Source organism: Globicephala melas, chromosome 17 (assembly GCF_963455315.2).
Source record: "Globicephala melas chromosome 17, mGloMel1.2, whole genome shotgun sequence".
Taxonomy (NCBI): Eukaryota; Metazoa; Chordata; class Mammalia; order Artiodactyla; family Delphinidae; genus Globicephala; species Globicephala melas.
Window position 1 is genome coordinate 61357924 of NC_083330.1, and position 24823 is coordinate 61382746.

General features: G+C 40.3%; 2 protein-coding genes across 5 annotated transcripts in view; both read left to right on the forward strand.

The window, feature by feature from the left end:
• Positions 1–2345, forward strand: part of DEPTOR (DEP domain containing MTOR interacting protein) — a 172353-nt gene extending 170008 nt beyond the window's left edge. Inside the window, exon 9 of the mRNA XM_060287057.1 lies at positions 1549–2345. Coding sequence (XP_060143040.1) covers positions 1549–1566 — 18 coding nt within the window. The 3' untranslated portion in view covers positions 1567–2345. The remainder of the gene's footprint in view (positions 1–1548) is intronic.
• A 51-nt stretch (positions 2346–2396) lies between these two features.
• Positions 2397–24823, forward strand: part of COL14A1 (collagen type XIV alpha 1 chain) — a 268310-nt gene continuing 245883 nt past the window's right edge. For 3 of the 4 annotated variants that reach the window (XM_030875690.3, XM_060287056.2, XM_030875689.3), the window contains exons 1-3: positions 2397–2521; positions 2594–2761; positions 20490–20594. The gene's annotated coding sequence lies outside the window, so the exon portion shown is untranslated. Of the gene's footprint in view, positions 2522–2593; positions 2762–20486; positions 20595–24823 lie in introns of all 4 variants that reach the window. The other variant, XM_030875687.3, reaches the window with a different exon arrangement.

Genomic DNA, 24823 nt, shown 5'->3' on the forward strand with positions numbered 1-24823 from the left:
GTGTTTAACCTTCTTTTATGTTTTTGTTGTTTAATAGGAAGAATTCGTTGCAAAACTCTAAGCACAGTTTCTACAACAGGGGTTCTCAACTGGGATTGATTTTGCCCCCAGGGGACATTCATCAATGTCTGGAAACATACTCGGAGCATCTAGTGGGTAGCATCCCTGGGTGCTGCTAGACATCCTACAGTGCACAGGACAGCCCTCACAACAAAGAATCATCTGACTCCTAATTTTAATAGTGCTACAGTTGAGAAACCTTGTTCTGCACTAAACCCTGGCTCTTTCCAAGGCCAGGCATTGCTTTTTGTGTTGTGGTTATTCCAAACCAAATTCTTTGGCATTATATTTACTACAAATATCAATAACTTATTAGCACTTACTATGAGATGTGCATTGTGCTAGGACCTTTGCATTTATTATCTCATTTACTCATCAGGAAAATAGGACATACATAATATTATTGTCATTTTACACATAAGGAAACAGAGGTTCAAAGAGATTAAATAATGTCCCCAAGGTTATATAGCTCATAAGTGGCAGAGCTGGCATTTGAAACCAAGTTTGACAAAGCCTAGGCCTTTTACCAACTTACTTGACTAGTTATTGTAATAATTTCATTACTTGACATTTTTATGAGGTTTTGTAGTTTTAAAGCACTTTCACAAGATCAGCCCCAAAGCAGGGTTTCGTGGTAAAGCACCAGCTTGAAGTCTAACATGTGTTTGAGTCCTAGTCCTTTGCTCACCTTGTGACCTCGGAGAAATGACTTGACTTCTTTCGGCCTCTGAATTCTCATCTCTAAAATGAGAGCATGGAACTAGATGATTTTTCAGGGTCCTTCCACTGCTACTCTTTTTTTTTTTTTTTTGTGGAGCGCAGGCTCTGGACGCGCAGGCTTAGCGGCCATGGCTCACGGGCCCAGCCGCTCCGCGGCATGTGGGATCTTCCCGGACTGGGGCACGAACCCGTGTTCCCCGCATTGGCAGGCGGACTCTCAACCACTGCGCCACCAGGGAAGCCCCAGTGCTAATCTTTTTACCGAGAGATGATATAAGGTAAAACTGCAATCTGTATCATTGGCTAGCAAACTTCTTGATTATAATGTACAGTAAGAGATTCATTTTGCATCATGACTCAGCATACACACACACACACACACACACACACACACACAATTGAAACATACGTTTTACAGAGCATACGGAAGCTGCCAGACCCACCGGGTTTTGCTGCCGTAATACACAATCTCCAAATCTCAAAGCAGCCAGCGTTTTGTCTGGCTCACAAGGTGGTTGGGGACACAGCTCCACCTTGTCCTTCCAGGACTCAGGCTGATGGAGCAGCCTCCATCTCAAAGGTCACCAGTTTTTTATTTTTTTCCTTTTATTTTATTTTTTAATTTTTATTTTATATTGGACTGTAGTTGATTAACAATGTTGTATTAGTTTCAGGTGTACAGCAAAGTGATTCAGTTATACATACACATATATCTATTCTTTTCCTTTTTCATTTTTCTATTCTTTTTCAAATTCTTTTCCCATTTAGGTTATTACAGAATATTGAGCAGAGTTCCCTGTGCTATACAGTAGGTCCTTGAGAGCCTGCATGCCACAAACTGCAGAGCCCACACGCCCTGGAGCCCGCGCGCCACAACTAGAGAGAAGCCTGTGCACCACAACGAAGAGCCCGTGCTGCAACGAAAGATCCCACATGCCTCAAAGGAGAACCCACGTGCTGCAACTAAGACCTGATGCAGCTAAAAAAAAGAAAAATAGAAGAAAAAAAAAAAAAAGGACTGGCTTATATCCAGTTGGAAGTGAAACAGTTAAGAGTAAATCCTAGTTTTAGCCAATCAGAGGTTATTTTACTGGTTTTACACAGGAAATGTCATAGTGTCCATGTTTCTGCTTAAAGAGAAAACAAAACCAATCAGAACGTTGCTTTATTTTAACACAATTAGTCAGGCTCTCATCACAGGAAGCAAACTCTAATCACTCTCATCACATCCACTGATACAGCAGGAGCAGATTATTGATCTGGCTGAAGAGGGGCAGACCCGCAGTGACTGAACTGAGCAGGTATCCAGAGTGCTGCAGTATTTAGCAAACAAAGAAAAGCCACCCCTTGGATCATGGATGTTATGGTTAGGAAACCCCCAGTACCTCGGACATTATGAAACAACAACTGAGTTTGTAGGAAACAGACTGAACCCACACCCTAGAATGAGAATTATTTACAGTCTACAATTAACATTCTATAATTATATGGCTCAAACTCCATATATGGCTCTCACAACAGTGAGAAGCCCACGTAACACAAAAAAAAAAAAAAAGAAAGAAAAGGAGTCCTCAAATCTGGAAGCTTCTCCCACCCAGCCTATAGCCTGGGGTTGTCTTTGTGCTCACAGCTTCCCAGTGAGTCAGAAGATATCTGAATGCTTGGATCTGCCTGACGTTTTGCTGTTTATTTAGGACAAGACCAAGCCAAGAGTCACATCATTTAAAACACGTGAAAAGAGGTAAGTAATTTGTCTCCTATTAAAAAGGTGAGACGCATTGACAAGATTAACAGAGGCCCCTCCCTTCTGCAGAATCCAGCCCACAAACTGGGTGGAGAGTTGGACGTGAACTGTGAAGAGAGCGAGAGGGAAGGGCGGGTCTCGGACTTGGCGGATTTCGGTTGGGTGTGGATTCTGTGTTTTCAAGAGAAGATGCCGCAGGGTCTTTCTGCAATGAGAAGCCCCATGACAGAAATTAAGGTAGGTCCTGGTCCATAGACTTTTTTTTTTTTTTTTTTTTTTTGCTGTACGCGGGCCTCTCACCGCTGTGGCCTCTCCCGTTGCGGAGCACAGGCTCCGGACGCGCGGGCTCAGCGGCCATGGCGCACGGGCCCAGCCGCTCCGCGGCATGTGGGATCTTCCCGGACCGGGGCACGAACCCGTGTCCCCTGCATCGGTAGGCGGACTCTCAACCACTGCGCCACCAGGGAAGCCCATAGACCTTTTTTTTTTTATTCAAGAGATATCTCAAATGCCCGACTGACAGGTGGTTGATGGACACGTGTGGAGAGGTACAGCCTAAGACAAGAGTGAACGGTGAGGCTACCACTAGTGTAGAAGGCATGCTCCTCCTAAAGCATTCAGCTCACATCTTTAGTTGTTTTAAAACAACATAGAACAAAATCACTGCCCCAACAAAACACCTCTGCAGGCCCCATGCTCCCCTCGACCCACACGTTAATAAATCCTGATTGAAAGGGTCAGAAGCTGGTGGAGCGGTGCCTCTGCCTATTCTAAAGGTTGCAAATTTGCCATTCAGTGTTCTTTTCACTTTGCCACTTCAGCCTTGCTCATAAGGAGAGCCTTACTCAGATGATTTACCCAAGAACATGGTGATAATTCTTTCTGGAGACAAGGGTAGAATGGATCGTATTAATTACATCCAGGTGTGGTTATTTACTGTGTTAGAGTTTAGAATCTATACCAGTAAACATAAAGATGATTTTGCATCCATCAGTACTATCTGGTTATGGAAATGTGTTGATTTCCAGAGTTATTTAAACTTTACCTCTTTAAGCAAACGAAAGCCATTAAGCCAATAATAATAAGTAACATTTATCCTTCTGTGAGTCACACGCTATATACTTTGCATGGAATACCTCATTGTCTCATTTAATGCTTGCAACAACCCTCCAACGTAGGTATTGTTATTAATTTCATTTTACAAATAAGAATGCCGCCGAGGACAGAGAGGTTATGTGACTTTTCCAAAGTCACACAGTAAGTGGCAGAGATGGAATTTGAACCTGGGGGTGTGGCCAAGTTACCATCCATAATTCTGACTAATTAACTAACAGTAAACCTCTTGTCCTTCCATGGACTCCATGGATTCTCTTGAATTCTTTCGTAGGCCAGTGGAGGGAGATACTGCAGAGCCTTAGACCTGCAGCCATCTTTACTCCTACTGCCTGGCAGAAAGAGAGTTTCATGAGGCGTGTTCCTTGCAACCCCTTGACCCCTATTTCTTCCCGGAGCATCGTTATCTCTGTTGATGTTCCTCAGAGCAATGGCGAGGGTCTTGGAGTAAGGGCCTAACTGCATACTTACTGCCAATTGGAGCGTGTGAGAGAATGTCCGGGTTGTGCGTGGACAGGTAGATGAAAATCCTATTAGCGTGAAAGCCTGATGCATCCCAGGTGAGTGAGCTAGGACTGGATGGCTGTTCCCCAGGGCTAAGACTTCCAAAACTGGGGAGACCCCTTGGCTTCCTTTTGACTTCCCAGGTAGCACGCCAGATACAGAAGGCATGGCCCCTTGAGGAGTGAAAATGTTCTGGGGTGCAGAAGCTTGGGAATGCTTGGGAAAATGTTCGGGGTGCACCTGCTGGGAATTAACAAAGAAAGATTTTTTTTTTAGTTCAACGCCGGTCAAGATGTTTTCTGCTTCAGTACCATGGGGACTTGGTATCAGGTCCCTAGAGAAATAAGGACATAAAGGGATTGTTAATGAATCATAGCAAAGAAGAGCTAGGCCGATACGCAGCCTTAGGGAACGGAGGGAGTGAAGCTGTCTTGCTTGTGATGGAATAAAAGAGTTTGACCCAGGTGGGATAACATTTCAATATCTTCAGCCGTTAACAGGCTGTAGCTGTTGCAGTTTGTAAACTGCTTTCTCTCGGCCTGGATAGGGTCTGGGTTCCTCCTTGGCTGTCTTAGTCTCACTTTGGCTCTGTCTGGCCCAACAGATCACCTGAGTTTCTGCCACATCTCCCACCTAAGCCCTCTGGGCCTGCCTATCCATTGCCCATCCACTGTCAGGCTCTGCCCCGTGGCAGCCTCATCCTCTGCCACAGGGCGTTGGGTAGGTTTGCAGGTTCTGCTGCCTTCCAAGGTCTCTTGGAGCTTCAGGGACTCCTGGGCCCTGGGACTGAGAACTGCCTGGAGAACCTCAAAGTCAAGGCCTCCCTCTACTAACTGCACCGACCACCAGGTTGCCAGAAGTGGCTGTCACTTTTCAGAGTCTTAACTGAGAAGGAAGGTAGAAATCTCTCTTCCTATTGGCTTTCTTCTCCAGGTTTTAGGCTTTCTCCTGGAGAGGGGAAGTCAGGACACACTCTGAGCACTGCATTCTCCATCCTTCTTCTCTGACCTCTGTGATTTAAGGGAACTTAAAGTGACTCACTGAATAACCTCTTTGGACTTTAGTTTCCTCATTTGGTCCATTCTCACTTTCTTCTTCCCATAATCCCATCAGTTAGAAGAGGTGAGCTTTTCTTATTTCCCTGACATTGCAGCCACCTTGAAACATGGAGCAAGAAGTCTTTTTTTTTTTTTTTTGGCCCTCCCACACCCATGTGGCTTTTGGGATCTTAGTTTCCCGAGAGCCCGGGGCCATTGGCAGTGAAAGCGCAGAGTCCTAATCACAGGACAACCAGGGAATTCCCAAGGAGCAGGAAGTCTTGTGTCCCAGCTGTCATGGGCAGAAAGGGTGGCTTTTCTATACTAGGAAGAACCCTTTGAATTAGTCCACTAGGCTTAACCTTGATGTAGTAAAAAGACTCCACAGCTAAAAGCTACTGCAAACCCTCATTATCTCTCCCCATAAAGCCTGATTTTATTGTCTTTCTAAAGAGGGCAAATACACTCTATCACCCTGAGGCTTAATAATGGCTCCTTCTCAGAGGTGAGAGAGTGCAATAAAACATAATTCAAGGGCGAAATTACAATGCACAGCGCTAACATTTCCAAACCACATTTTTAAAACTATCACCATCTAACCATTCCCTCAAGGCCTCCTTTATATTGAAGATCAGCACATATTAAATTGGAAGCATATTTCTGCTCTGCAAATTGATTCATGTTTCACTCAGATTAAACTACTCATCTTCAGTAACAGGTGTCAGGCACCTACACCCTAATCCGTGTCCACAGTAAATGGAGATCTTATCCGAGGGTCTTTTGGTGAGAAGTTAACCATTTCCAGCACACAGCAAGTGCTCTTTCATCCAGGAGACCATTTGAGACGATACAGAGTGGAAAAACCACTCAATCTGCAGTTGGGAAACATAAGCCATGGTCCTCGTTTTGCCACTCTTGACCTCTGTGATATAAGGGAATTTAAAGCGACTCCCGTAATAATCTCTTTGACCTTTCGTTTCTTCCTTTGATAAGACGTTCTCTTTAAGGACCATTCTCAATATTTATATTGTTACTAAAAAACAAAACAAAACAAAAAACCTTCAGCATTCTTCATTTATAATGTTATGGAATGCTGCCCCCTTGTGTTTTCTCGGGGTTCATCTAGTTTTACAAAATTTAAATACATTCTTCATTTTAAATTGATTAAAATTCTTCATTTAAAAATTGATCTGTTATGCTCAACTCCCACTGAATCAAATATTCCTGATACTTGGTTTAAAAAATAAATTAAAAGAAGTTCCCTTGGGACTTCTCTGGTGGCTCAGTGATTAAGAATCTGCCTGCCAATGCAGGGAACACGGGTTCGAGCCCTGGTCCGGGAAGATCCCACATGCTGTGGAGCAACTAAGCCTGTGCACCACAACTACTGAGCCTGTACTCTAGAGACCGTCAGCCACGACTGCTGAGCCTGTGTGCCACAACTACTGAAGCCAGTGCACTTACAGCCCGTGCTCTGCAAAAAGAGAAGCCACCGCAATGAGAAGCCCGCGCACCGCAATGAAGAGTAGAGCCCGCTCGCCCCAACTAGAGAAAGCCCGCAGGCAGCCGCAAGGACCCGACGTAGCCAAAGATAAATGAATAAAAATAAATTTAAAAATTCTAAAGTTAAAAAAAAAAAGAAGTTCCCTTATAAATGCCAATCCCATTCCATTAAATCGGTCATCCTTTCTTATTTGGAATGCTGAAGATACTCAGATGAAGAATTGTGTTGTAACTCATCTGTCACTTGGGAAATTGTGGAAAATTTGTTTTTGGGAAATTGTGGAAAACATTGTCCAAACAAATTCCAGTGCCTAGGATCACTTAAGGACTTTAAAATGACTTCCACTGTGCAGTTCCCTCAGTCAGATTCAGTACAAATTATATTTTTAAAATAAATGTTCTAATAGAATTAGAATATACATAAACAAAGTGCACAAACCATAAGTGTACAGCTCAGTAAATTATCAAAAAATGAACCCAACACCTATAACCAAAATCGGAGTCAGGAAATGGAACATTACCAGAGCCCCAGAAGCCTCCCTAGGTGCCCCTCCTAATCACTACTCTGTCCTTTCTTTCCAAAGGTAACCACTGTCTTGACTTCTAATACCATAGGTTCATGAGGTAAGGGTGAGGGAAGCAGTCTATATCTTGATCTGGGTTAGATGTGTAGGGTGATGTCACATTTTATATATTACATATGTAAGAATACATTGAGACATCATACACAAAAATAAACTCAAAACGGCTTAAAGACTTAAGTATAAGACATGACACCATAAAACTCCTAGAAGAGAACATAGGCAAAACATTTGCTGACATAAATCGAAGTAATTCTTTCTTAGATCAGTCTCCCAAGGCAAAAGAAATAAAAGCAAAAATAAACAAATGGGACCTAATCAAACTTAGAAGTTTTTGCACAGCAAAGGAAACCATAAACAAAATGAAAAGACAACCTATGGACTAGGAGAAAATATTTGCAAATGATGTGACAAACAAGGGCTTAATTTCCAAAATATACAAACAGCTCATGCAGCTCAATACCCAAAAAAAAAAAGCAACCTAATCAAAAAATGGGCAGAAGACCTAAATAGACATTTCTCCAAAAAAGGCATACATGTAGCCAACAGGCATGTGAAAAAATGCTCAGCATTGCTAATTATTAGAGAAATGGAAATCAAAACTACAATGAGGTATCATCTCACATCAGTCAGAATGGCCAACATCAAAAAGTCTACAAATAACAAATCCTGGAGAGGTTGTGGTGAAAAGGAAAAACTTCTACACTGTTGGTGGGAATATAAATTGGTGCAGCCACTATGGAGAATAGTATGGAGGTTCCTTAAAAAACTAAAAATAGAGTTACCATATGATCCAGCAATCCCACTCTTGGGCATATAGCCAGAAAAAATGAAAACTCTAATTCAAAAATATACATGTACACCAATGTACATAGCAGCATTATTTACAATTGCCAAGACTTGGAAGCAACCTAAATGTCCATCAACAGATGAATGGATAAAGAAGATGTGAGATACACACACACACACACACACACACACACACACACACACACACACGAAGGAATATTACTCGGCCGTAAAAAAGAATGAAATATTGCCATTTGCAGCAACATGGATGGACCTAGAGATTTTCATGCTAAGTGAAGTAAGTCAGAGAAAGACAAATACCATATGATACAACGTATATGTGGAATCTAAAAAAAAATGATAAAAATGAATGTATTTACAAAACAGAAAAAGACTCACAAACATAGAAAACAAATCTATGGTTACCAAAGGGGAAAGGAGAGGGGAGGGATAAATTAGGAGTTTGGGATTAACAGATATACACTACTATATATAAAAAGATAAACAACAAGGACATACTATATACCACAGGGAACTATATTCAGTATCTTATAATAACCTATAATGGAAAAGAATCTGAAAAAGAATATATATGACTGAATCATTTTGCTGTATACCTGAAACTAACACCACATTGTAAATCAACTATACTTTTATTTTTTTTAAATCAAAGAAAAAAATACATTGAGCTCTATACTTAAGTTTGTGCATTTTGCTGCATACAAATTACACCTCAGTAATTAATTCCAGCTTTTCTAGTTGGTTCTCAATGGTAGAGCTGACTCAAAATAACCTTATTTTTATGTTAACACCTTACCTAACTGTAGTATGATTATCAAAACCAGGAAATTAAAATCATTACTATGCTATTAACTAAAGTGTAGACCTCATTCCAATATCATCAGTTTTTCAACTGTTGTCCTTTTTGTGTTCCAGGATCCTATCCAGGATCCCGAATTATATTTAGCAGTTATTTCTCCTTCATCCACTCCAATCTGTGACAGTTCTGACTGGAAGCTTCTCTTTCAGACACACAAATACAATCACACCTGAAGTTTCATGATGTTTAACAGCTTCTTATAGATTGGACCCTAGATTTCCACCATTTCACTAGGTCTTCTCTTCAAGACCTACTTTGTTCCAATATAGTAACGCACTGTCACCAAGGACATGTGGCCTTGTCCCCAGGTCTAATTGCTTCTCTCAAGGAGTAGCTGTGTCAGGTCAGGCTGACTCCACTCACCTCCTGGAATTTTTGTAAAACTTGTCTCTCTCATGAGCTTAGAAATTCAAGAGACATCTTTACTGTCACTTCAAGGCTGGATTAATGGTGGCACTGATGGTGTGCAGCTAGCTACACCACCACTTACCTTTATCAATTTCTTTGATGTGTGCCAGGATGTGATGAGCTTGGGATGGCTTAGACGTCATTATTGTAGCCAGAAATTGTCCAGTTGTGTATGGCCAGGTTAAATAGGATAGTGGGAAGAACATACAGGTGTGTGTGAGAGAGAATGGCAAATGTAGAGCAGGAAGGAGGGTTTTCACTCCAAAACAGGATTAGGATCTTAATGCTTGCTTCAGGCTCTCTTTCCTAGAGAACCTTGTCTAACACAAGGGATTTATTTAAAATAATACTAGCTCATGTCTCAAAATGAACCTATGTTGTGTCTGGCCCTGAGTCAAGCCCTTTCACTGGATTATTGAATACAATCTTCCCAATAGTCCAATAAAATGGCATTATCTTGTAGATGAGGTAACCATCATGCAGAGAAGTTAGGTAACTTCTTTGAAGATCACACAGTAAGTAGGATGCTTTGTTTTAGGAGCATGCTGTTATTCTAACCAACTTTATATAGAATTACCTGGAGAACTTGCTTCCCATAGCACCACAATATTAATGACTTGGACATGCAATGCCTGTATTATTCGTGCAAAAAGGATTCTACCCAAGCAATTAAACACAGAATACTTAATTGAAAAGGTTGAGAAGGTTTTGTCTGAATGAGGAGCTTATTAAAAATGTGTTTAAACATAAAACAAACTCTTTTTTTGTGGTAATGGTGTAGAAAATAAACCCATGAAAATTTAAGAGCTAATTTTGGGAAAAAAATTGCTTGAAGCAGCTTGTGTAAGTGATGTAGGTAGGTTTTGATCCATCATTGGGTTGTGAAATATATTGAGTGGGTTGAAACCAGTGCCAAAAGAAAAGAAAAGAAAAGAAAAATCTTATAAAAAAGAATAGGATAGAATAGAAATGATCTATTTACACATAGTAAAAGTGTGTATTGTTTTGTGAAGCTTTTCTTTGTAAATGTGTGTTAGAGTGTATGTGTGTGTGATGTAATTTTTTTCCATTGCGGTGAAAAAGGTTTTTAAAACACTGATATATTTGGTGACAGTATCACATAGTTTAAAAAACAGAACAAAATGTTTCTGGAGTCAAAGACATGTAGGTTCAAATTATTTACCCAACTATAATTTTAGTAAGAATTTAAGTCCAATCTGCTTGCTTTCCTGCTGCTCTTCAATGGAGAGTATTGTAGAAAACATTTAGAGTCTCCTGAATTTTCTTTTCATGAGTAAGACCATGTCTCTTAATGCTCACAAAACATCACTGAAATGCACTTCTAAGAGGCTGTGTTCCAAACTTACTTCTACCCATGATGGGCTGGACCCCACAGACCTTTGCACCTGGTTCTTACATATCATCCATCATGGCATCTTTCTCACTCTCTCCACACCTGGGAGAATCTTAAGGTGGTTGAGGGACTTGGGCTAGTACTTGACTCAGATTCTGACATATCTTTGGTACAGAAAATGTTTATTCTCAGAATCATTTCTTCCCAGATGATTCATTCCTGAGACCAAACAAAGCATCCAAGTTTTTAGGGACATTCTTGGGCAGGAGAAGACCAGGAGGTCATCTAGTCATGGTGAAATGGAAAACAATTAAACTGGGGAGGAATCTGAACTCCCTTTTGGCAGTACCCTCTATTTTTCCAGGCTCGCTGCCCAAGCATAGATTCACTCGGCCTTTAACAGCCATCTACATGACACAGTAGGAATCATTTCATGACAGAAGTAGGGGCTGGAAAAGACCTAGCTTAATATCAAACCAGATAGTCTGAGGATGGGAAGGAGACTCAACTTCTTAGTGTTTCCACAACCCTTGTGTTTACAACTAGATTCCTCTTCCCTGGAATTTTAACTTCTACTCTTGGAGCAGAGAACATTTTTAAATGCTTTCACACTAGAAAAGACCCACCCACAAATTAAAAAAAAAATAACCTCTGTAAAAATTATAAAAGAAAGGCATAATAATTATAGAGAACATTAACAACAGAGAGAAGCAAAAGAAGAAAATTTACATTATCTCACCACTCATGGAAAGCTGTGGTTTACACCTTGGTATATATTCTTCCAGACTTTTTTTTCATGCATATAAAATACAAGTCGTTTGTTTTGCTGTTATGATTGTCATTTAAACATCACATACAGCCATGATAATTCCTTAGGATAATTTCTACAAGTGTAATTACTGTATTTCCTGAGTCAAAGAGTACACACATTTTGAAGGTCCTCTGTCTCAGAACTAGTTTTCATATACGTTCCTAGCCGTCCTCTCCCCTCTAACTTTTATATGCAACCTGTTGAGATTCACAGCACTGCTGTTGTTGTTCTGTTGTAGTCTATAATATCCCCTTTTGCTGAGGAATTATTTGGTGAAAGACAATGTCTGGTCATTTCCCCGAAGGGTAGCAGAATATGCCTTCCCAAATATGCCACTTTAGTATAAAAGATTCTTTTGAACTGAAGGCAAATGAGAAGAAGCAGGTACAAGAAAAACTCTCTACCTTTCCCTTATTTGCTTAAGAGCACAATATAAATTTATAAAGGTGTCCCTCCCTGCTCCTCTTTTCCATAAAGGGCAGAAGTTAATCACCAGAGACAACTCTAGTCCCTTGTGAGCTTACGAGGTGGCACCATAGGAATCTGCCTAACAAGCCTTGCTAAACTCACCATTTCCCTACCGTAAATTAGTGGCCTCATATATTTCTCTTCCCACAGTTTGCCACCCCTAGAAGCTCAAAGTCTTTTTTTCTTTGTTTTATCACCTCTCTAAAAATGTATTGTTCTTTTGGTAAGATGCTCTATAAGACCAAGTTCTAACCATCCCTTTGAGTTACTCATCACTGGGTATTCCCATGTGTATGCACAATGCACATGTTAGTAAACTTCTGTTTGTTTTTGTCTCGTTAATCTGGTTTTTGTTAGAGCCCCAACTGGAGAACCTAAGATAGATAGCTGGTCTAGAGTCCTCCTCTCGTCCCCCAAAATGCAAAATTATTAATCTGTATGTTATACAATTAAAATGAGCTCAAGAAACAACTGTGATACATCTTAGATATAAATATTGTGAACTGACATTAATTGGTACAACTGTTGAGACGTACAAGTATAACCAGAAAGCACAGGGCAGTTAGCTTTTTTATGGATAAAACGTGACCAATGGCAGTAGGGTTACAGGGGAGCTTATCTTCTTAGAGGTATCTCTGTAAGGCAACATTGCAGGAAAAAAAAGTTACAAGATAGGAGAGGCAATTGGTTTACATTTTCAAACTTATCAAATTTCACATGAGAAATCCAACTCATTAGACTCTAAGGTTTAGTTCAAATGTTACTTCCTTAGTGGAGCCTTCTGTATTAGTCAGGGTGCAGAGAAGCAGAACCATTAGGAGATAAACATAGTTGTAAGAATGAAACAGTCTTTGTGACACGATGTCTGGATAGAGTGTACCATTTTGCACACACTAGTATTCTTATACATTGGTCAGCAATGTATAAGAATACTAGTTACCCTATAGCTTTGCCAACAGAATATATCATAATTATTAATTTTTGCCGCTTAGATAAGAAATGGTATTTCTCCTTTTAATTTGAATTTAATTATGAGTGATGCTGAAGAGCTTTTCATAAGTATAAGGAACATTTATATCTTTTTAGGGGGCTACTTCCTGCTTCATGTTTTTTGCCCATTTAGCTAATGGGGTTTGATCAATTTCACCTTGGTGTTAAGAGTGCTTTACACGTTAGTGATATTAGTTCTTATCGGCAATATATGCCGTTAAGTATTTTCTTCCACTTTGTAATTTGCCTTTTGACTTTGCTTATAGAGTTTTGTGCCATGCAAAGCTTCTTTAAAAATATTTTTATTTTTATCTAGTTGAATTCATGAATCTTTTCTTTTGTTGTAAATTTTTAGATGTATTTAGAAAGTCTTTCTTTACAGGTTTCAAAGGAACCCACCTGTTTTCTTCTAGTAGTTTCATGGCTTCATTTTTATATTTAGAGTTCTTATCTATTTGTTGTTGTTATTGTTGTTTTTTCCTTTTGTACAGTGTGAGTTGGGGATACAATTTGATCTCTTTCTAAATGGTTTTCCAGTTATTTTGGTCCAATTTTGGTCCAGTGATCGGAGATGTCAACTTTATCACTCATTGCATTTCCATATATATTTGTACTTTCTAGTCTATTTCTCTGATTCATGTGTCTATTCATGAATTATTCCCACATCCTTGCACTTAAAATGGCTTTCTGATATATTTGATGGTCTGATAGAGATTTCTGCCTCTCCCTGTCCCTCAATGGTGCTTCTTTTTTGGTGTTTCCCTGGGTATTCTTGCATGTGTATTTTTCATGTGATTTTTAATATTAACTTATCTCATTTTAAGATAAAAGCTTTTTGGTATTTTTACAGAGGCTTTATGAAACATTTATTAAATTAACTTATGAAAAACTGACAGCTTTATGATGTTGAGTCATTTTATTCAAGAACAAGGGATGCCTGTCCATTTAAGCTCATACATCTTCCAGGAGTGTTTTAGCATTTCCTCATGTAGATTTTCCAAATTTCATGTTAAGTTTATTTCTAAGTATTTTATCTTGTTTTTTTTGCTATTGTAAATGGGATTCACTCTCCCATTACTTTGTGTATATGAAGGATATTAATTTTGTATGTTAATTTTATACCTTGCTATCTTTAAAATTGTATGTGCTTTAGTACTTATTCTTAATTACATCTTTTGCTTTTTAAGCATTTAAAAATAACTTAGCTTATTAGTTTCACTATCTCAAGTCTTTGCAGATCTAGTTCTATCATCTTTGTTTTATTTCTGCTGGCTGTTGCTCATGGTCTATTATTCCCTATGTGTTTTGTGATTTTTTTCGACCATGTATTCATACTCCTTGGAACTCTATCTGTGAAATTATTTGAGGCCTCCATTTAGAGTGAGTTCCTCCAGAAAGGACCCCATTTGCTTCTGCTAGATGTTTAAGGACAATATCAACATATGACAAATTCAAAACAATTCTTAGCCTTGAGGCTTTTTTTTCAGTTTTAATATTTTTTTATTGAAGTGTAGCTGATTTACAATGTTGTGTTAATCTCTGCTGTACAGCAAAGTGATTCAGTTATATGTAACAATATATATGACTGAATATATACATTTTTAAATATTCTTTTCCATTATGTTTTATCATAGGATATTGGATATAGTTCTCTGTGCTATACAGTAGGCTCTTGTTGTTTATCCATTCTATATCTAAAAGCTTACATCTGCTAATCCCAACCTCCCACTCCATCCCTCCCCCACCCTCCTTCCCCTTGGCAACTACCAGTCTGTTCTCTATGTTCATGATTCTGTTTCTGTTTCACAGACAGGTTCATTTGTGTCATATTTTAGATTCTACATATAAGTGATATCATATGGCGTTTGTCTTTCTGACTTACTTCACTTAGTATGAAAATCTCTAGTTGCATCCATGTTGCTGCAAATGGCATTATTTCATTCTATTTTATGGCTGAGTAGTATTCCATTGTATATATGTACCATGTCTTCTTTATCTATTCATCTGTTGATGGACCTTTAGGTTGTTTCCATGTCTTGGCTATTGTGAATAGTGCTGCTATGAACATAGGGGTGCATGTATCTTTTTTTTTTTTTTGCTGTACGCAGGCCTCTCACTGTTGTGGCTTCTCCCGTTGCGGAGCACAGGCTCCAGACGCACAGGCCCAGCCGCTTTGCGGCATGTGGGATCTTCCCGGACCGGGGCACGAACCCGTATCCCCTGCATCGGCAGGCAGACTCTCAACCACTGTGCCACCAGGGAAGCCCGCATGTATCTTTTTGAATTATAGTTTTGTCTGGATATATGCCCAGGAGTGGGATTGCTGGGTCATATGGTAATTCTATTTTTAGTTTTCTGAGGAACTTCCATACTGTTTTCCACAGTTAACCTTGGGGCTTTTTAATTCACACGAATAGTGTGAATTCAGGCCATAAACCTGGATGAGGGCTGCCTTAGAGCTACAATTTCTCAGGCAATATCTCTCTCCACTCATTCACCCAGTTCCAAGATTAAAAAAAAAAAAAAAAAAAAAAAAAGCCAAGCAACTCTTTACTGTCTGCTTCTGAGAGTGGGTTTATTTCTGGATCTCCTTTTCATTGATGATATAGCCATTTAGGTTCCCAGCTTTATGTGAGGGTCTCCTAGAGGAGTTCTCTCTTTGAGGGCTCTACCCTTGAGCTTGAAAGGCTGCCAAAATAGACCAGACTCCAGGGGTTGGCAGATGCTCGAGGACAAAGCATGCTTGTGTGCTTACTTACGTCTGGGTTCCTGCCTTTTATTAATTTTTGCTTTATAAGGATTAAAAAAAATTTCTTACTGGTTTAACAGTGTATTTTAAGAGCTTTTATATAAATATGTTGTATAGTTTTGTGGGTTTTTTAATGGAAATTTGTTAAGAATATGTAGGCTGTCTCACCTCTATCGGCCTTGGAGGTTTAAGGTGATTTTTAAAACATTCAATACATTTAAAATTAACTAAAATTATGATATAGATAACTATTTATACACATGGAAAGATGGTGATGTGATGGTCAGTAAGAAGAAAAAGTTACAAATTGTAAGAGGTATGACCTCGTCATAAAATATTCACAGAGATCCCTATATACAGAGGAAATAGTTTTAAACCTAGTGGCTATTAACAGTGGCTGTTCCTAGGAGGTTGAATATTGGGTGATTCTTTTTTCTTTTATTTTTCCTTTTGTAATTTTTCATAATGAACATGAATTATTTAGATAAATGTATTTTTTAAAACTATTTTTTAAATTATATAAATCTGAATGGAAATATTTCAAAACTAAGTAGGAATGGTGTTAAGTTTTTCAAAGCCCTTTGACTATCTTTAATAATTTATCAGCTTTGATTTAAAGCCTCTCTCTTTCTCTCTCCCTCTCTCTTTCTCTACACACACACACACGTTTTTTTTGTCCTATGGGCAAAATCACTAGGGTATAGGCTTCTATCTTCTGTAGAGCTATTTGGTCTCTAGGAAAGAAAGACTTTCCCCCAAATGAGGCTGTTGGTAGAAAGGGAGCAGACAAGGGCAGTTCTCCTTCAGTGGAATCTTCCAAAAGTTTGATGGAGTTTGAGGAGGTGAAATGACTTAGATAATGTCTTCCCTGGAAGCATAAAATAGAGGAGCTAATTCCCCAAACGCTTTCCAGTGGATGAGTCTATCATTTTGTATGAATGTTTCCTGGCTGGAATGATTTACCATTTTTTTCCCCTACTACCTTATTTAACTAACTCCAGATGAAGAATCTTACAGCTTTCAACTCTTTTAGAATCTGTCTTGTTAATGGGTCTTTCTAGAATTGACTAGAAAAGTGTATAGAGAGAAATTTAGTATGGAAATCAGTAGACCATGAGCTCCAGGGACACTGTAACAGACCCTTTTCTGGGCAAGCGTGCAAGAAAGTGCCATTCCAACAAGACCAACTGTACATAAAAGCAGCGGCTGTCATACATGACAAAGTTTGGGAAAACAAAAAGAATACGCTTGAAACTCCAGGAAAATTCCACTTGCATGCATCATAAAATTAGGAAAAAAGGGGAAACTGTGGAAGGTCAGCCAAGTCAACCGTTTTCTTTCAGATAGCCCCGCAGACCTGGGGATGACCAACAGTCATTTTAATTGTGAAGTTCAAATGTATAAAATATATTCATAAAATTTAAAGGGGGGCTTCCCTGGTGGCACAATGGTTAAGAATCCGCCTGCCAATGCAGGGGATGCGGGTTCAAGCCCTGGTCCGGGAAGATCCCACATGCCGTGGAGCAACTAAGCCCATGCGCCACAAGTACTGAGCCTGCGCTCTAGAGCTCACGAGCCACAAGTACTGAGCCTGTGTGCTACAACTACTGAAGTCCATGCGCCTAGAGCCCATGCTCCGCAACAAGAGAAGCCAACGCAATGAGAAGCCCACACACAGCAACAAAGAGTAGCCCCCGCTCAGCGCAACTAGAGAAAGCCCGCATGCCCAGCCACAAAGACCCAACGCAGCCAAAAATAAATAAATAAATTTATATAAAAAAATTTTTTTAAGGGAACTCCTTTCTGAAAACTATTTCGAGTTAACAGAATTTCAGAGCCTCACCAACAGAATTTTTACTTCCTCTCTATGTGGTTGAGTTTAAGTACTAAATAAAATTACTGAAAGCTCTTACAGTGTTACAAATGAATATACATTGTATACCAGGAGTAAATCTACTTCTTTCAAAGATCAGATGGATAGTTTATTTTGATCATTGATTTGAAATCTCTTCGATGAAAATGCATTTTTGTCCTGTGTTGTAAGAAAAGGTTTTGAAATCGTGTTCAATTCTGTCATCACAGGTTGTCATAAATTACTTCATTATCACAAGTGCTGATAGATCAGACTTGGCAAGTTCACTGCACAGGAGGTTTGGAATAAGCTGAACGTTTGTCAGGATGTCTCCCCAGTTTAAGACAGGGTCCCTGTGCAGATACCTCCTCGAAGCAAGGAATATATCTAACCTTTATGTTCCTGGACCCTCCTCTGGGTTTCTAAATGGAAGTGTTTCATGGTGTTTGAGGAGATCAAGCGAATTAACTATGCAGCAAGTCAAACCCCATCCTGAAGAGGTGATGCTTCCTGGGAATCTGCCATGAACTACAAGAGACCTTTTTCTTATTTGATTTCTTCATGCTTCCATTTGTTTCTCTAAATGGGTGATACTGTGCGTTCTTTCTATAACCAGAGTTGTGTGGTGAAGATCATGCATGATAGTTTATTTTAGGAAGCTTTGAGAGCAAAGTGGCTATCCCATAAACATTCTTCTTCTCCCCCTCAAAAACAAGATTTTCACACAGTATTGTGAAGCAATTATACTCCAGTAAAGATCTATTAAAACAACAACAACAAGATTTTCGGATGAGAGAAGCAAATGAGAAAGACAGAACTGGATGTCTGAATGATTCTTCTGGAAGTGAAATCTGACTAGATCCCTCTTGTGTTTTGAGCTCCCCTTCTCAAGCAGAGTAAAATCCAAAGTCTTTGCCTGAAGGCTTCACCATATCTGGACCCAGAGACCTCTCTGATCTCATCCCTCACTGTGCCTGTCTTGCTCATTTCTCTTATGCCTCACAGGCCTCCTTGCAGTTCCTCCGTCCTCAGAGACTTTGCATTTGTGGTTCTCCCTGCCCTTCTTCCAGTGAATTCCACCACTGGCTCTCTGCCCTCATTCAGTCTCTGCTCAAATGTCGTCTCTGGGGACTCATCCCTGACCTCCCCACCTAAAACAGCACTTCGTCCTCTTCCACCTCCTCGTCTTATTCTTCTTTCTATCACTTGCCAATGATGTTTTCTGTCTCTCTCTCTCCATGAGTAAGTTCCAAGTAGTTCCTGCTTGAATAAGTATTTGCTGACTGAATAAATATGGACTGCTGACTAAACGGATGGCTCCGGGGATTCTGTCACCTTAATCACACAGCCAGCATGTGCTACACATATGGATTTAGGTGGATGACTTAAAACTGATGATAGCCACATGGGAAGAATTGAGGAGGCATAACTGATGAATTGTATTCAATTCAATGTAGCAAACATTTATCCAGCCCCTATTATGAGCAAGGCCATATGCGGGGGGTTGGTATTGGCACATCTGCTTCTCTGAAGAAGCCTTATAATCGATTTTTACAAAGAAGAGCCAAAGCAGAAAGGCTTCCTCAGACAGTTGGGACCCCCCCTACTTCTGATTCTTTTTTTTTTTTTAATTTGGTTGCCTGGGATCTAAGTTGCGGCAGGTAGACTCCTTAGTTGCGGCATGCATGTGGGATCTAGTTCCCTGACCAGGGATCGAACTCAGACCCCCTGCCTTGGGAGCCATGGAGTCTTAACCACTGTGCCACCAGGGAAGTCCCACCCCCTTCTGATTCTTGTTGAAATAAATTTAAATTGACAAGCCTTTGTCACATCCCTACTACAATCAAGGCTCTAGGCTGCTGATTAATCCCATTGATGGGCTTCATAAGGGTGTTGATCCTTCACCTTCAAATAATGGCAAATCTGATACTCAGAAAAAATAATTCAGAAGAGCAATACAGCATAAGATTATAGACTTTGGAGAGCTGTATTAACCCGAGTACTTCTAGACGTGCAAATGTTAAAGCTATTAAATTTCTACCAGAATCGTGCACCAACACTGCTCATTGAGGTGCACTTTTGATGGAGACAAGAAAAAAATAAATATATTACAAATTAGCCCAAAAATCCTATCTTTTCCTCATTATTTTCTGAACATTTAGGACTCACTTTTGTTTAAATACTTATATAGTTAATTTCTGGTATATTTTATCTATATCATTTTATATGAGTAAATTTTAAATGCACACATATATATTAGGACTTTGTTATACAAAGGATGGAATACAAAGAGTGGAGGGTACAAAGTAGTATCTGGCACAGTTAACATCAGCTAATGGTGAGAACCTACTGGGTGCCTGATACTCTTCTAAGGGCTTAATGGGCTAATTAGATTGGATGAATTAATTCATTTAATAGTCACAACATGCCCATGAGGTAGGTACCCTTACCATTCCCATTTTACAAATTAGGAAACAGGAAAAAAGAGGTTCATTGACTAGTCCAAGGTTAGTAATCGTGCCAGAACTCTGTGCCAGAATCCATGCTCTTAACCACTATTATATTGCCTCCCAGGAAGCTTGCATTCTACCCTGGGCAGGTAGGAAAGAAAGGTATCAAATATTAACCAGGGGCTTCCCTGGTGGCGCAGTGGTTGAGAGTCCGCCTGCCGATGCAGGGGACACGGGTTCGTGCCCTGGTCTGGGAAGATCCCACATGCCGCGGAGCGGCTGGTCCCGTGAGCCATGGCCGCTGAGCCTGTGCATCCGGAGCCTGTGCTCCGCAACGGGAGAGGCCACAACAGTGAGAGGCCCGCGTACCGCAAAAAAAATTAAAGAAAAATAAAAAATATTAACCAGAGTTGAGAGCAATAAAAGAGCCTTCTCAAAGTAACCTGTGATTTTTTTTTTTTTTTTTGCAAAAGTAGACAATAATTACTGTAAGAGCTCAAAGGAGGGAAAGGCAATTCTGCCTGCGATGGACTTCACCAAAAATCAAGAATGGCTTCTTCATCACAAAAACAATACTGGAGGTAAGAAATTAGGGAGCAATACCTTTAAATTTTTGAAGGAAAATAATTTCTAAGCTAGAATTCTATGCACAGCCAAACTAGTAATGAAATTTGAGCATAAAGACATACAAGGTCTCAAAAATGTATCGATTTCCCGCCCCCCATGCCCTTGTCTTAGGATACCACTAGAGGATGTCCTTCCTCAGAATGAGGGAATATTTATCATCATCTCATTATCTATATGAGATGATGGATGTTCACTAAACTTATTGTGGTAATCACTTCATGACATATGTAAGTCAAATCATTATGCTGTATGCCTTAAACTTATACAGTGCTGTATGTCAATTATATCTCAGTAAAACTGAAAGAAAAAAATTAAAACAACCAAAAAGAGGGAGTAAAATTCAATCTAGGAAGATGTGCAAAATTGAAAACAAGGTATCCAGCAGAGGAGAGAACCCCCAGAATAATGACTGTGGTGTAGATAATTCATAATTCAGCTGTAAAGGGCAGCCACCCAGATGGAAGCAGCAAGACTCAGGAGACAAGCTGTTTGGAGCTGTCAGCACCGTGCCTGCTGCTGTGGAACCATCTTTTAACCAGAGAAGACTCCTGGAGAAAGTATCAACCCAAACAAGGGAATATACTAAGAAAGAGGAAGGTATGATATCCAGGAAATAGGGAAGCCAATCTTGGAGAAAGACAGAAGGAATTCCAAGTTTGGTAGAAAACAAAGGCCAGGATGACAACTGAGCAGCAGGTCTAAAGGAAAACCTGCCTGGAGAAGAGGGATGTTTAAAAATATTTTTACCTGATATCAGTGACTTTTGGACATTGCACGGAGACGTTATTGGAAGTAGTTGGAAAGATGAGCAATAAGCAAAAATCAAATAAAGCAAAGGAAAAAGCAAGACAATTATTAACTTTAGAGAAAACCTAAAAGTAGAAGGAAAAATGATCATAATACATTATGATGCTTTTATGTGAATATTTGCAAAGCATAGGAATGGAAACACTGAATATGGAGGTAAACATCATATGGGGAAGATAAAAGAGGAGAAAAGGGATGGCAGCCTGAAAGAGCTACATCCTCTTCTACCATAACAGGAAATATAGAAATGATGTTTAAAATTGATTATTAAACACATAGCAGTACATACATTATATTGAGAAATATGGAGATTTGAAAATGTCAAAGAAAAACTGCTAAAAGAGTCAAAGGTGATTACTTCTGGTGAGCAGAAGTAATATTTTTTTAACAAGTTTTTAATATTATTTAAATTTTAAAATTACATATATAAATTATTTTAGTAAAATGGTATAAAAAAAATTAAGTGTCCATGTGGGCTTTCACAAAAGTTTGGTATCCAAACGACTCTCAGTAAAGATTCTTCTTCTTCTGTGGTATTATTGTTATTGGAAAGAGTCTTGACTTATTGTCAGATGCTGTTGAATCTCATAATATCTGCCACTGATTCTTTCTGGGGATTTAATGCATGGGATCTCAGTTTCTTCATTTGTAAAGTGAAGGGGTTACTATATATATATATGCATATATGTATATATGTATAAAATCTCTTAGGCCTGCTCCAGCCCTATTATGTTATGAACAGGACCTATTATGCAACATGCATACACTGACAGGTTGCAGTCACACATGTGAAACTTGGCTGTCTTTTTTGTTTTGTTTTGTTTTGTTTTTGTGGTACGCGGGCCTCTCACTGTTGTGGCCTCTCCCGTTGCGGAGCACACGCTCCGGACGCGCAGGCTCAGCAGCCATGGCTCACGGGCCTAGCCACTCCGCAGCATGTGGGAATCTTCTCGGACCGGGGCACGAACCCGTGTCCCCTGCATCGGCAGGCGGACTCTCAACCACTGCGCCACTAGGGAAGCCCTTGGCTGCTTTTAAAGTCCTGACTTTGATCTACGCCATGGAGCCGAGAAGATGAGGAATGTCTTAATCACTGGTTCAAGAACATGAAAGGTGATTGTGAGACAAATGTCCTTCCAGCACCAGGAAGGACATTTTAAGACAATATGATTTCAACCTCTGGAATGAGTCTTACCTTGCAGAGCTGATATATTTAAAATGGGATGATGTACTTGAATGCTCTTTGTAAAGTGAAAATCCTATACAAGCATAAGCTGTATCTCTAGTATTGTTTGGAAAGGGGTCAGTGCACTCTAGTGGGGAAAGCTCTGGCCTAGGAGTTAAAACATTTGAATTCTAGTGTTGACTTTGCCATTAATCCCCCAGGTAAGTTTGACAAACTCTCTCATGTCTTTTATCGCAGCTTCAGGTTTGGTAAAATGAAGATGGACTTGGAGTTCTTCAGTTAGCAGAAAAAGAAATCAGATTTGGCAAAAATAGGGTAGCTCACAGAACTGAGACAAAAGCTTCAGGAAGGCCAGGAGCCAGAGCAGGGCTGGAGCTCTGGGCAGGGCTGATATTCAAACGATAAAACAACAAGATGGCGCAGGCAAATCGGAACGGATACCAGTAGCCACACAGAGACCTAGCGGCACTCAGCTCATACACGGTGTCTCGATCCATGCTGTGACAAAATTCCACAGTCTGGGTAGCTTATAAAGGACAGAAATATATTTCTCACAGTTCTGGAGGCTGCAAGTCCAAGCTCAGGTTGCCAGCAGGGCAGGCTCGCTTCCAGGTCCCGGACTTGCCATTGTAGTGAGAAAGGGCGAGGCATCTCTCTAGGCAAGAATGCTAATCCCATTCATGATAAGCGTTCCACCCTCAAGAGTTGCAAGCAACTCCCAAGGCCCCGCCTCCTAAAACTATCACCTTTGAGAGTCAGGATTTCAACATGTGACTTTTAGGGAGACACAAACATTCAGACCATAGCACAGGGGTTACCTCTTGAGCTGCTGTATCAGAGGGAAAGCTGGCGTAGTGATCCCAGGAAGGGGATGCTGGGGAGGACATCCAGGGTGGTGGAGAGGCAGCTGTTTACCAGCTGGCAGGGAGGTATTTCAATATTTTAACAGCCGGTACAGCTGTATTGGTGTGTTTCTGCAGGATGTCTAGATTTAAGGAGCTATTTATTGTTACTGCAGGCCTCACTGCTAGGATGAATCGAGATAAAAATTTAGCACTTTGTTCCTCCTCTTGTGTCCCACTGCGTTATAGTCACATGTGAGGGAGAGAGTGTGTGGTTGGCCTAGTTGCGAGCTCCTGCCCACACTCGGCTAGAGGAGAACAGGAACTCGGAACTGACAGCCCAGCCACAGCTGCATCAATGGAGTAGAGGCACTTTCCTAAAATAAGTCAGGTCTTTGTTACTCTAAGGCGAGAATAACCAAGTATTTGACTGCTAGTACGGCAGGGACATCAATCAGCGAGAAGGTACATCAGCCCTTGACTAGGGGGCAGGATCCTGAAGTTTCTCTGATTTGTTGGGAGTTAGCCTTTCGTTACCAGCTGTGCTGTTGCAAGATGAGGGCCAATACTAGGAGTCCCGGGGGTCAGCATGGAAGAGGGGGTGGGCACGTGGAGCCAGGAGCCTGGGCCGTGGTTATTGCTTATAGGTTATTGCTCATATTATCAGTATGAACCTTCTGTAACCAAAAGAAGGGGGAATGGATAGGCTGAGGAAAAATCATAGCTGGCTGTTACAGAGGGTTTGGAGTAGAACTGCAGAGAGTTAATGGTTTGCTGCTGAGTGTATAAGGAAGTGTGTGGTGGTAGTTTTGGTTTTCACAATGGCTAGGAGATGGGGAGGGTGCTACTGGAATTTGGTGATGGAATCAGGAATAATAAATGTTCTACAATGTCTGGGACAGCCATGCCGACCTATCCAAAATGTCAAAGCACCTCTGTTGAGACAGATTGCAAGAGTTATCCGTAAGGGGCTACTGAAGAGAGGAGAGCCGTATGCCTTGGGCAGAAGGGAGATAAAGTCCTAATTTGGGTGATATAGTTGCCATTTATTATTTAGTATGGATTAGGTCCATAAACACATTTGTCATTTAATCTGCATGACTATCCCCTGAGATATAATTAATTACTCCCTTCTTATACACAAGGAGTTAGGCTCGGAGAGGCAAAATAACTTCACCAGAGTGAGACAAGCAAGGGGCAGAGTCCCTTCAATTCAAGTTTGAGTTCAAAATCTTCATGCAGGGTTTTAGGGGACAAGGAGGAGAGTGGCAACAGGGTGTGTATGGAGTCCTTCGAGAGAAAGAAAATCACATTCATGACACAAACTCAGGATGAAATCCTAGGAGGA